Consider the following 14,452-nt stretch of genomic DNA (forward strand, 5'->3'; position numbering starts at 1 on the left):
TGCAAAGGATCATCTTATCTAAAGTTATACACAAAGGTTGAGTTCAAAAGGCCTTGATACTTGACTGTGAGATTAGATTGAACACTCATCTATCATCAAACTAATCATCACTAGTGAAAACTCGCTAATAACAAGATGGAGGTTTTTGGATAAGCTCCATGCTCTTATTTTTTCCCATCTGAGTCATAATTCAGAGTTTTGGCAGATCACTCAAGCAGCATATGACATGAAGAGGCACAGCTGTAACACATTATTTGTTCAAATTTATGCATAGAAATGAGGAGAAACAACAACATTTTCCCAGCATCATCCCACACTACGAACTGAACACCAACAGATTGTTTTGATCTTCTCTAGACAAAGAGAACATTATGAGAATCATAATAATAATATATAACTATCATGATGAAAACTCACCTTAATAGCCAGGAAGTTGAGCCCACTTTCATTAGCCAGGGCCTTGGCTATCATGGTCTTGGAGCAGCCTGGGGGCCCGTACAGCAGGACCCCTTTAGGTGGCTGGATCCCCATGCGGGTGAAGGCCTCAGGGTGCCTCAGGGGCCACTCCACAGCCTGCTTCAGCTTCAGTTTCACCTCCTCCATCCCTCCTACATCGGACCAGCGGACCTGCAATGAGCAGACGAGGTCCAAATCATTGAACTTAGACATTTGTTTTTGAAGTCGAAGAACAGAAATGTTTTTTTTATTAACATTGACAGAGTTTGCACTCTTGAGGACATTCTCAATGAGGGTCTAGCACCATACACTTAGATGTTCCTCTCTTTAGGAGTCTGATGGAAAAGACGTGCAGTCTGTAGCAATAACTATGTAATAATCTTACATGCTTAATTATGACAAACTGATGAATTGAACATTAGAATAGAAACAACGACAGTAACCAGCCAGCAGTGACTAATATTTACATTTAAAGACCTGACTCTGGGTTTTGTTCACAGCTTTTCCACAACGTAACAGCCTACTCAAAATACTCTCGTCCATAAACTACCATTTAAACGTTAATATGACCCTGAACATCACTTAGCCCTTTCAGATGGAAATGTTATCGGTTTCGGGAGCTCTGATAGACGGCACCGTAGTTCGTTCTCATCTAAAAAGGAAAATGAGAGAACGTTGATATAATTTTCCAGGACATTTTAATTTTTCTCTTATTTTCCACGACTGGACAATTGGTCAACTGTTTTCCAGCTTTTTCAAGACATGTGGGAACCCTGATTTACATCGCAGTGCAGTGGGAAGCTGCGTGACGCATGTCAAAATACAAGATATGCCCGTTTTCCCCCTTCAAATATGCAGGCTCATCAATAAAACAAAGCATTTAATGTAACGTAAAGGTTGCATGAATGCAGCATTGGAGTTTGTCATCCAGTATTCAGAGATTTAACCAAATCTGTTTGTTATGACCAGTTTAATATCAGTTTGTGAGATTGAAGCTGCTTACATATTGCTTTGGTACTAAAGAAAATAAGCCTTTGATCACAGGAATACTGGTTAAAAGTATTAATGAATAATATTAAAATATATAAAATATCAATGACAAAGACAAAGAAATATAAAAAGTAGTAGTAATACATAATAAAATGGAATAAATTACAGCAGAATATAAATTGTTTATTGATCCCCAGGGGGAAATGTGGTTTGTGGCAATTGTTTTGTTCTTATATAGAAGAAAAAGATATAAAGAGAAATTATAACAATAAAAAAATGCAAAAACACACAGGAGCAATGCAACAGACAGCTTGCACAGTTGGTACAAGTAGAAGAAGTAGGAGACAGCAATGACGGCAACAGCGAGAACAATGATTACAACACTGACAACATCTACAACAAGTACAACGACAACAACCACAACGAGAAGTAGTCGTGGAGAAGATGTAGTGGAAAAGGATAGTATTACAAGAAGTAGAAGAAGAGAGCAACTCTGCCTGGAATTCAGTCAAAATGCTGAATTAGATTGCGTCAGGCCCAGCGGTATTAATCAATCACACAATAGCATGCAATCAAACAAAATGCATCACATGAGTTAATCTGGAGGTGGACAACAATAAGAGGCTCAGGACTAATAAATGATCAACACCGGTGTGATATACAGCTCCGGCTCTCTCCAGTTCCTCTGAAGTATCATGCAGTTGTAATCTGCGGCGGCTCAAACACCAACACGTCGCCAACAATAAAAGCAACAGACCAAACAAACTCTGATTGCGGGCTGATGTCACTAATGTTCTCATGTAACCCACACGGACGACCTTTTTAACTTTCTGACCGACCGGGTAAATTGCAGAGAACTGCGAGTTCTTCCAGGCGGATGACGGGTTTCAGCGGGAGGGAGAGGAGGGAAGTGAAGTATAAAAAGCATATTTGGAAGGAGACGGAGGAACCGAGGGCTCGGGGTCGAATCGCGGAGACTGGACGGAGAGAACAACAACAGACGGAGTCGGCCAACGGCTGTCTGTCTGACAGATGGAGGGACGGAGGAAGGGAGGGAGAGAGTCCGGCAGTGAACAACCGGAGGAGATAAAGCAGATAAGAAGAGGAGTTCTCATCCAAAACCCTCTCAACCTCCCTCTCATCCTTCCTGTCTCTTACTTCATTACCAGTCCATTATTCCCTCCCTTCTCCCCCATCTTTATCTCTCTCTCTCTCACTCTCTTATGTCATGCACTCCTTTTCTTTCTGCCCTCGATCGTCTCTCTCACTGAGTAGATTTGAAGCAGGTAACTGGGAGAAATTGAGTTATGCAGGAAGCTGTGCAGTGTGTTTACAGTTACTGTGGCATCCTGATAATCAGATGTATCCCCTATAGCTGACATTATTTTGAACAAAGCCTTAATTTAAAGGAGCACTCTAAGGTCTGTTTACTCATCCCAGAGTGCTACTACGCAGGTGAAAACCTGCTGTATAATATCTTCAGTGGTCCTGGAGGGGGCTTCTGAGAAAATAACCCCAATGATGTCATCAGGCTAATCTCAAATTGGGCTTGAGACTTAACATTTTTGAAAGATGAACATTTTTCAGGCATGTTAAGTTTAAGAAAAGATGCTACTGAGTTGCATCATGGGAATTGTAGGATCAAGTGTTTTTAAAGGTTGAATTATGTCACTTATAGTCCCCAAAAAATAACATACTCTGCTGTTTTGACTTTACCATTCTTGCTGTAATCTCAGGACACCCAGGTGAAGATAGTATAGATCAGTGGTGGATGAACTGCTACATGTAATGAACTTTCCTCTTAGAGATAGGTGAATACATGAACAAGAAATTAGAGAAATTGTCAGAAATCTAGCCGAGGAAATCCGGTTTCTTCCATTTTGACTGATTAAGCCTGGTTAATTGTCTACATAAAAAAAATCAGGTTCAGTGCTGAATTGATGTGTTGAATAATCAAATGACAGAAAACATATTCCAAATAATTTTGTGGAAGAAGCAAAAAAATTGTTTTTGGCTCAAGCTTTTGAAATATATATGTATTTACAATGTATCTCCATTTCAAACTGAATATCTTTTAAAAAGCCATTTGACAGCGTCATCTTGGGCTCAGGGAACAGTGATGAGCATGGGCTGCATGGACAAAACAATCAGCAGATTAATCAATAATCAAAATAATCCCCAGCTGCAGCCATAATCCAGCCTGGGAACCAGAAGAATCTGCAAACTCATATTTTATTTGCTCTGGTAGATACTTCTGGTCGCCCTCCCATCCAGACAGATTTTAAACCAACCAGATTGTGGTCGGGGCAAATAACCATTTATCTCACAATGAGCTGGTTTCAGATGATGACTGAACACGTGTGGAGCTTTCGCCTTTATGCAAAATACACGATGATGTCATTTCGCCGGGGACATTACAGCGAGCATGAACCTAGCTTAGTAAAGAGGAATGGAGCCATTTTTAAAAAGATGGCTGCAGCTGATGTGGAACTCTCTTTCATTCACAGACATATTGACGCTACGCCATCACAGCTCATCTCTTCACGCTCTAGTCTCTTTACGTTTGTCCGTCGCCCTATGCATGTAATGTTGCTCTGATTGGTTGCAGGTCTATCCAGTTGTGTGGAAAAGCAGTTTGGTGGAAGTCCGTTGATAACGGCCCTTAGAAATCAAAAAATGAAACCAGAGGTTCCAGACTGACTCGCAATTGCGATTTGGTCTGGCGATGTCAAGCCAGCCATAATCAGATAGCTGCAGAGAGCCAACAGTGCATGCAAATGCTCCTCTACCTCCCTCTCCTCTCTCATCTTTCCACATGTATCTGTCTAATCTCTCCTCGACTCCTTTCCTTCTTTCGTCTCTCACTTGACCCTCACTATCACGCCATCTCTTGCCTCTCCCTTAAATACTGCTTCTTACCACGCTGCCTTCCCCTTCTAGTTGACTTCTTCCTCTGCCTCTCCTCTCCCCCTCCTCCTGCTCTCCATCCAGAGGTAACACATCCCAGGCCACCGGCGCCATCTCCGGTGAATGAAGCACCTAATGGAAACCTGGCGTCTGGCCACATACTGTAAATACCAAACAATTTATGGACAGCGAAGAGCGAGAGAGGGGAAAGGACGAATGGAGGGGAGGGAGGAGAGGAAGGGAGAGAGGAGTGTTGCAGAGATGGGGAGATAGGCCGGAAGCAGGCGAGTGAACCAGAACACTCATTTGAAGGTCCAGAGAGGAAAAGGACTGAAATAAAAAGGGCAGTGAGATGAAAGCAACAGTAAAACAGGCTTAGAGAGAGAGAGAGAGAGAGAGAGAGAGAGAGAGAGAGAGAGAGAGAGAGAGAGAGAGAGAGAGAGAGAGAGAAGAAACAGGTGAGCAGGAGAAAGACGAGTAAAGAGACTGATGAGGAATTAAGGAAAGCAGAAAGAAGAGAATGTGTTGTATCTGTACCTAAAGCACCCAGTGCACTTAATGGGTAGTAATATGCAAGAGGCTACATTCAAAGTAGAAAATGCCACTATATATATATATATTTATATTCTCACCCATCTTTATCGCTCTCTTATGTCATGCACTCCTTTTCTTTCTACCCTCCATCGTCTCTCTCACTGAGTAGATTAAAAGCAGGTAACTGGGAGAAATCAAGTTATGCAGGAAGCATATATATATATATATATATATATATATATATATATATATATATATATATACAGTATATATATATATATGTGTATATATACATATGCATATATATATATATATATATATATGTATATATACATGGACAAAAGTACTCAAAGTGTTTAAAGTAATGGACACTTTGACCATCTACAGTTTCATGACATCCGAGCAAAGTCATTCTGCTGATAAAGTGATAACTTGTCAGTGACTATGTTTGACTATGTTTGCTATTTTGGACAATTTTGGCTGACAATTTTTAAACATATATTATCAGAAGTTACCGTATGTGCCCTCACACTTGCATTTCCATTCATTTCACTGCTGAATGATAGTTAATGTTGCTGGTGCGTTCAGTTACTGGTGTGATTTTAGAGGGTTGTGTCTATTTGATAAGCCTGGATTTGCGAAAACTCCTAACAAAACTTCCTGATCACCTTTAACATTTCAATGCCTAACCTTAACTATTCCAGGTTTATGACTTACCATAACCCTCTCATGAGATTTTCAAATATCTTGGGTTACCATCTACTCATGACCGCTTTAGAGTCAGCCAATGTATACGTTTGTATAACCAGAGCTATCTCCACAACGCTGTGTCAGGGCTGCAGTATGGTCTGAGATGCAGCACTTACAGATGTCAGGCTTTATCCCAGCGCCGTACATCCAATGAGCCAGACTAGCTAAAGTAAAGCTTTCACAAGCTGTGAAATAGCTTCATAAACTCAACCTCAACTTCATGTTGTGTATATGTTATTTGGCCTAGAAGAGAAATCTTAACAAAACATGGACAACAGGATGAGGATGTATATCCTGCAGTTGTTTTGTTTGGAAAGGTTGCTGTCCACCGAGGAATACTGAGTTCTCAGAAGGTGTTGTCTTGAATGCATAACATAACAGAAAATAAAGTGAAATAAATGCTTACAACGTCTCAGCAGTTTGATCTTCATAGATGTAATAAATGAGCTAAAATAGCAAGACTAGGTATTGGTAATGTGCTTCCTGCTGGAAAAAAGAGGCCTCGTACAAACGTTGTCATGTTACACGACAGTAAACATGTCTATGATTTGTAACATGACAGCTTACCCAATATTATATAATCTGTCTTGATGTGGTTAGCAGGGAGGGGAGGGGGTGATGTGGTGGACCAGGTCCTATCATTTGTAGCGAACATATAGCGAGTAAGCCCCACTTATCAGGGTTAGGACATAAATTAAAACAAATGCTCGGAGTGACCTGCTATCTGAACCTGATTAAGTGGTTTTGGGGCCTTAGGGGACTCCATCCTCTGACTGTACCGCTGACTTCCTGAGACCTGCCAGTCCTCCTCCCCTCTATCAACCAAGGAAGCAGATGTGCAACACAACACTGTAAAGTCGCATCTTCCCCTATCGGGTTTTTTTTTGTCTTTATTGCATTTTTTGGTTAAGTCTCTGCAGACTTAATGGAGTCATTGTAAGAAATAACAATATAAAGTCAGATTAATTGCAAGGTGTTTTTTGTCATGAATGAAGCGTGTGTGGAATTAGAAGGCAACGTTTTTGACTCACACCTCGCAGTGCTTCGATTTCCCCCCTTCTTCCCTCCCTTCCTTTTTGTACGAGACCCAGTTATTATCTTTTACTGTTGTTTTCTGAACTTTACAAGGGGCCTCTCAGGCTCTGGCCCTTTGATGGGGCTGAAAGGAGGGTGTGGGGGACTTCTCAGACAAAAAAAAACCCTATGGGAGACGAGGAGTATGTTTAAAAAGGAGAAATAAATGGGCTTGTTATACAGCTGCCAAATGAAAATATTAAAGCCAGACTGCACAGTGGAAGATGATTATTTAAAAAAAAAGCAATGCTGGGTAAACAAGGGAGATGCCAAAAAAGAGGAAGAATGTCTCATCTCAAAACAAACAAAGGATTAAGAGTGAACTTTCAATTTATTTACATGTAAATATAACATAAATCAAGAGGTGTCATCTGCAAAACTTAACTCTCCAGATATGTGATCTGAGAAGCTCTTCAGAGGAACTCGAGGCGCGTATTCATCCGGCACCACTGGAAGTTTCTTATATAAAATGGATTAGAAACAAATGTTTGCACTCATGTGGATATAATCAAGTCCGGGGCTCTGCGGCTGGCCTTTCAGCTGAGCTGTGCTAGGGGGATAGAAAAAAAGAAAAAATCCAAACTCAAACTCACTCCTCTCTCTTGTTTCCAGGAACCGGCCGCAAGGACTGAACGTCTCTGGGTGAGCTCAGTGCAGAGTGTTGCAGAGGGAAAGAGGGGAGGCGGGTGAGGGTGAAAGGATAGGAAGGTCGTTTCTTCTTCTTCTTCTCTCTCTCTCTCTCTCTCTCTCTCTCTCTCCCTCTCTCTCTCGCTCTCTCCCTCTCTCTCCCTTTTTTTAGTTGCTGGCAGGAACCGTCAGCGACTCGATCTGCTTTCAATTACCGGTGGAGGATGATGTTAGCCCTCTTCCTGTCCGTTATGTCTTGCACATGCAAACTCCAAAACATCCTGGAGTCTCACCACTGTCCTCTCATCCCTCCTTCCCCTGCCTCCCTCCCTCCCTCTCTCCCTATGTCCCTCTCTCTCTTTCTCTCTCTTCATCCGCAGAGAGCAAAGTGATTCATCTTCATTGCAGTGGAGGATAAAATGGCCCCAGGGTCATTTCCACTCTTCCTCAGCCTGACCCCATCTTTTAAGTGCTAGTCAGTGGTCCAAAGAGTAGTTAAGGGATTTTCTGAATGTGCATCAGAGGGAAGAGTGAGGCGCGGCTGCTGTTGATGAGCTTTTAGTTTTTCTTGCGGCAATAAGTGGTTACGCTGTTTGGTTAGAAATTTGTTTTGTGCTTTAAATGAAGCAAAGACAGAGCGATGCAAAGCAGTCTGCTTACTCGCAGGGCCATTGCGAGGTTGAAATGCAGCTAATGCTGATTACAAAGGATCCAAAACAGACCATCATTAAAGGGTGATGTCACAAACTAGGCAGGCATGTCCCTTAATAATTATTGTTGGTTCGTTGCATGATTTTCCCCTCAGTAGTCATGACATGTAGCATGTCAGCCTCAGCTGAAATTTTACCAAATGTTTTTTATTTTTTCTACAGCTGAGGAACATTTCCAAACCTAAGCTCCTTGTAGCTCAAGCTGAGATGGAGATAACATTCCCTCTCTTCTCTCTAACTCTCTAATTTACTTTACAGTTCCTCTGAAGTGTCTTATGTCACACAAATCTGGATTCCTTTAAACTGGCACCCTGTCAGAGTCTGACATTATTAAGCTACTGCAGCCGATCACCGATAGATCTGAAAAGTCTTCTGATAACAGCTCATTTTACCTCAATGTTTGTATAGTGTTTACATTTTGTCTGTATTCAATGTCTGGTGCTTTTGCCTTTTTTCTGTGCTGAATGTTGTGATGTCTGCGCTAAAATAAGGTGATAATAAAGTTTAATTGCTTTTTTTGACCAGCTGCCTTTCTTTTAATACCTCTTGGCTATCTTGACAAACAACAGCAGATTCACTTTGGCAAGACTTGGGAACTAGTTCTGTCAGGTCTGGAAGGCATCAGTATCCCAATTTCCAGTCTTCACTTTTATTCCCTCACTACAATAAGTGCAATAAGAGCAACAATAAGAGCCCTTCATTCACACGTATAGTCTGTATCCATGCCAGGAACCATTTCAGGATATCAGGAACCTTTTCTGTGTTTCAACCAATGCGGAATAAATGATTATCCTCTGACATAGTCCTTGGTGCAATAATTGGTATCAATAGTAGGATGAAGGAGAGGCATTTTTGTATTGAGTTTAAAAAACAAAGCTATGTTTCTTGTTTTCTGACACGTTTAAACAGAAAGCGATGGTGTGGTTATGAGCGAATGAGGGAGATGGAGAGAAAAGGATTGGTGATCGAGAGAGGTCACTGTACCTTGGGGACATCGATAGCGACTTCCCTCATGGCACTTGGCTTCACAATAGACATGGCCCACTGGAGGTCCTGCAGAGTGACCGTCACCGTCCCCGTCAGCTGCTGGTCTGATGGCTGGTGGGGACCTCCCAGTGCTCGCCTCAGTGCATGCAAACCTGTAGAAAGAGGACGTACAACTTAACACAGAAGTGAAATGGTTTATCCTGAACTTTACTCAACAAAGTCAGGCTTTACCAAGAAGAAAGAATAGATCAATAAACCACAAGTTACACAGTTCAGCTAGACTGAAAAAGATAATAACACCATGGCAGATGGAAATAACCAAGTTTATAAAAAAAGAGTTTCAGATGGTTGCAAAGACATTCAGGTCAAAAAGGGTGAATTATGTTGAAAATAAAAGCCTGATTTGAGGCATTAAAAAGGGATATAAAACGGCTTTGTGTTTGCCTAAAGAAGCAACGCTAGTGTCGTTGTGGCTTTAGGGGTTTCATTGCAAACCCACATGCACCCATTCCAACTTTTTACTCAAAACATTCAGGCTCGTACAGGCTGGAGTGATACACGCCTAGCGAATGCAAATCTCAAAATGAACACTAATTCCCCTTTTCACCGCGGAAATAATTGGGCCTGCATTAGAGAATGGGAGAAAAGAGAGTAGGCCAAAGGGAAGGGAAGTGTAATTGAAGCGCTTATGGTTTGAATACCCTCAAAAGGCTTGAGCATATGAACAGAAAGAAGACGGCAAAACAAACACGGATGCGTCAATATCAAGAGCAAGCCTTTGTTTGGCCTTGCGAAAGAGGTCATAGCAGATTGATGTGAGGGAGAGAGATCTGGGCACAGACAGTTCTGCAAAACACACAGGTGATGAGTGATTACAGACATATATTGCATTTATTCTCAGGAAGGGTTATTAAACATGCACGCTCCTCACGCATCGTGCTAATAAAAACTGTGTAAAGTGGTGAGAGCCGTTTCAGGCATCCAGCCATTCTAAAAGTAAAAGTCCCATTCGTGTGCTGCATAGTTATGGTTTGGCGACTGACAGTTGAAGCACTTCCAAGGCTTTGATGGACATGAATCTCTCCTGGTGGAATAGTTTCTACAAAAAGACGAGCAGCTGTGTAAGAATACGTGGTTCTTTGTGTACATACGATAGGTAAGGAGAGAACAACAAAACATCCAATCGCCAAGCAAATGATGTTGTTTGGGCTACACGGTGGTGGAGTGGTTAGCACTGGCACCTCACAGCGAGAAGGTTCCAGGTTTGCAGGTTGTGTGGAGTTTGCATGTTGTCCCCGTGTCTGCGTGGGTTTTCTCCGGGTTCTCCGGTTTCCTCCCACAGTCCAAAGACGTGCAGGTGTTCGGTTCATTGATGACTCTGAATCACCCGTAGGTGTGAATGGTTGTCTGTCTCTGTTCGTCTCTATGTGCCCTGCGATAGACTGACATCCTGTCCAGGGTGGACCCCGCCTCACGCCCGATGTCAGCTGGGATCGGCTCCAGCCCCCCGCGACCCCGACAGAGACAAGAGGTTGAAGATGAATGAATGAATGAATGAATGCAACACCAACGGCGAGCTGAAGCTAAAGGTCAGGTCAAAGTTTCTCTGTGGAAACTTTTGATTGTTTTAATGATTGATTGTTTTAATAAGTTGACTTTTGTTTTCTGGGTAAATATTAGATGAATTCCGCAAGTGCTGTGTTCTCAGTTACAAAGCGTTCTGCATTTGCTGCAGCTCTGATAGGCTCAACTGGTTTCTTCTCCATAGCAATTGTTGTTAGGTTAGGATCATGGGTATCCATAGATTCTGAGTTTCAAAATTGAGGGACATCCGTAGGATAGCATTAAAAGAAAACCAGCAGCTCCTCTGTAGAGAGGGGAATTAATACGATTTCATAGATACCGATGCCAGTATCGCTCAGACTCATTCTTTATTGATTCCAGGTCAATTTTCTGTGTGTTTCTGTGTGTAAGAAAACATCAGGGCCAAAGGTGTTTCATTATCTCCAGGTCTGAACGCTGAGTGTAGATGAAATGAGAAAATATTTATACGGCATTAGTTTTCATTAGAGATTTTCCGATACCATTTTTTTTCCTCCACAAACAGATTCTGGTACTCGTGCCGTGGGTATCGGCTGATACCGAGTACTGATACCAGTGTGTGAAAAAATAAGAAAAAGGTCGTACTACAACATGAATGAACAAAGCAAATGGAAGCCAGCCAAACAGTATACAACCGTAGTGCAACAGCAACTTAGCTAAATAAAAATAGGAAACCTTATTAACAAGAACTACTAAGAATTATTAAACGGATTAATTAAAGATTAAGAAGAGCCGTGTCAGAGTTAACGGAGCTAACCAGTAAATAGATTTCTATTTCAAATAAATACTGGGTATCAAATCGGTGCCTGGACTTCAGTACTCGCTGATACCGATGCCAGCTTTTTCAGCAGTATTGGAGGCATTTCTGATACTGGTATAGGAATCGGAACAAATCTAGTTTTCATTTAAGTTTTCTTCGTCCGTTCGCCATAAAAGGAATTGATGAGCTCGGAGGCAAACGATTGTAGAACCAGTTCTCGATTCCTATTCCTACTCCTCTGAGTTCCCAACTTGTTTTGGCTACAGTTCACCCTGTCACCGGGGATCTGCCCGGGAAAACATCTTGGTCTTATATTATTGGACACCACCAGTTTTGGTCAAGTGCCTTGCTCAAAGAAAGCTAGGTAAGCTCTAAACTTACTTTCTTCAGTCTTTCAGGACCACTGTTTTAACAACCACTTGAGTTGTTCTCTCAGTCAGAGAGAAAAAGGAAGATTGATTAAGGTTCTTTTTTCTGCAGCTTGTGCTCAGCATAGGATCTTATTTCAGATTGAGGTTTTGTTCAAGTAGAGTTTGAGGCATTCCTCAAAAAGACAAAACCGTAGCAAAAGTCTGATATGCTGGTGCTGCAACAGCGCGCAGACATTTGTAAGTTCACTTTGGGCGCACTCACACTGTCCATCCGTACCATCCCTGTGCTTTAGGATACTTGTCCCCCCCCCCTCCCTCTCCCCCTGCGGGACAGGCCCTTTTGTACTCACACTGCCTGGGCCTCACGCGAATGCTTCCGGTTTGCCTATACGTCATCACGGCATAACACGTCACACGCATTGATTGACGTCATCACGACGCGTCGCTTTGTTTACAAATCTTTCCATAGACCTCGCCCGCTCGTGCTCGTACATGTGCAAACGTGCTTTACAAAAGCCCACCTCTCCCAAACGGTCCGTGGCCGGCAAGCGTGCAGCAGCTAGGAGCGGTATGGTTGCACTCACACTGGTCAAACTAACTAGACTTTACCCGTAAAACCTGTTGGGGCACGGTACGGATGGACAGTGTGAGTGCGCCCTTAGATAATCAGTCAAGTGCTCAGGGAATCTTTTTGGTCTTTTTCTGTTCTTAATATCCTCTAATTCACTATAAAGAAAAACAGGGTGTGTTTGATGCAATATAGTATGAAATTATTAATAAATAGGCAGAGAAGAATGTGTGAAATGGCAAAATAAGTAGAGCCACGACGATACAGTAAAACGGCATGTGTTCATCAGCTTGCATCCAGCTGTGCAGATTTAACCCCTCCAGGTGGGAGGACAGGTCTTTTCTGAGTCAATTACATGGTAAATGGGGCAATGATTAGAAGTTACAAAACCAGCCCACAACCACGTTTCCAACCTGTGTGTCAGACACACAACCAATTTCGATGCACATGTGCACACATCGCAAAGACGCACACACACAAACATTTGGCTTCCTCTTCTGAGCTTAAGTGTGTGTGTGTGTGTGTGGAGGGGGGGTGGTGGGGTGGCGAGGGCTGGAGGGGAACGGACGTGGTCCAGGGCTGAGGGCCAGAGGGGATTTACGATCAGAAAAGACTGCATCCTGTTTATATTTTCCAGGAACCGTTCGGCTAGGCGTGGGACAGACAGACGGACAGCAGAAGAAGAAGAGAAGGAGAAACGCAATTAATGCAAGCAGGTCTGTCTTTGGCGAGCACGCCGAGCTGAGGTCAATGTGTTCCCCAGTCCCGGGCCCACTGGTGCATGATGTCTTATTCTAGCTCTTTCATTCTCTATCCCATTCCACCTACCCTCCTTCTCACTCTTGATCCCCAGAGGTCTAAACATCCCATCATTCCACCTGGCTGCTGCATCAGCCCTTCATCTGGGTTAAAGCTTCAGACCGGCGCTGCTTAAGCTGCACAAAAACATCTGGACTGAGTGGTGGGGGACATGGCAAGACAAGACAGGATGTGGAAGGAAGCTGGGGCGAGGAGGGAGATGAGGAGCAGCAGCCACAACACCACATGCACTAACCCCAAACCATCAGCTGCCTGCCCTGTGAAGGTGGAGGGCCTTAGCCTCCTGTTCAGGATCAGGGGAGAAAACCTGAAAAAAACAGCTGTGTTCTGATGGTGAAGAAGACCCACAAGGGGGATAAACCTTCATGTTCGCCATTATTATGCTTGTATACATAATTACTCCTTTTTACAATTGGAAACATCCACAAAGACACATGCAGTTCAATAAGACTCTGGTCTTTCGCAGGGTTGAGTTATGATGCTTTATTAGAGGAAAAAAACAAAACTATAAAACATTTTGTTGCAGATTTTACATTTCTGGAAAGGTTTTATTGCTAGATTTCAATCCTCGGTACATCGGCTAAAGCTAGATGATCATTTACAGCAGTGAGCGCAGACTGACAGCTAGTTTAAAGAGTCTAGTCAAAAGGTACGGCTGCACACAAGCACTGGGGACTGAAAAACGCAGCTGCCAAATGATAAATAAATGTTTCACCGAGAATCATCTAAAACTGTCTGGAGTGAATGTAGCACTTTTCCAGCAGTAATGAAAAGCCTCGCAGAGAAACAGCCCGACCAGAAGGGGAAATGGGGTTCATAAGCCGCAGAGCTCTGAGTGCAGCCTGGACGCCCGGAGGGCAGCGGAAACTTGATTCAATGATGTGACTTTAACGTTTTGCTTTAGGGATTCTCTCTCTCCTGACTGCTCTTGGCTGACTCCGAGCACACATTTGGTTTAGTTATGAAAACATCCGATGGGAAGGGAGGAGGAAAAAAAAAAGAAAAAAAAGAGGCAACACAACATAATTTAATCTGAACCTTATGTGGACTCATTTTCTTCTACTTTTTTTTTGTTGCTCTCCTTCTTTCCAGAATGCTTCAAATTTGCCAGAGATCTAGTGGGAATTGAGAGAAAGAAGGGGCCCCCTAAATGTACAAGAATGCACATTTGCAAAACATCACACCATGGCCTGAGCTAGGTATGGAACAGAGGGGGGAAAACTTATTTCAGAGTTGAAGCCAGCCAGAAGGAAGAGAGGAGAACGGTTATTTGTGGTTTTTCAACAGGGATGGTCTC

The 14,452-nt window shown here is 42.7% G+C and overlaps 1 protein-coding gene across 1 annotated transcript in view; it reads right to left on the reverse strand.

Moving 5' to 3' along the window:
* afg2a (AFG2 AAA ATPase homolog A) overlaps positions 1–14,452 on the reverse strand; it is a gene marked incomplete at its 5' end in the record, with an annotated part of 119,395 nt that overhangs the window by 88,558 nt on the left and 16,385 nt on the right. Inside the window, 2 exons of the mRNA XM_083915651.1 lie at positions 418–627; positions 9,033–9,187. Of these exons, the coding sequence (XP_083771777.1) occupies positions 418–627; positions 9,033–9,187 (365 nt within the window). The remainder of the gene's footprint in view (positions 1–417; positions 628–9,032; positions 9,188–14,452) is intronic.

Source organism: Echiichthys vipera (assembly GCF_963691815.1).
Source record: "Echiichthys vipera genome assembly, chromosome: 6".
Classification (NCBI taxonomy): Eukaryota; Metazoa; Chordata; class Actinopteri; order Perciformes; family Trachinidae; genus Echiichthys; species Echiichthys vipera.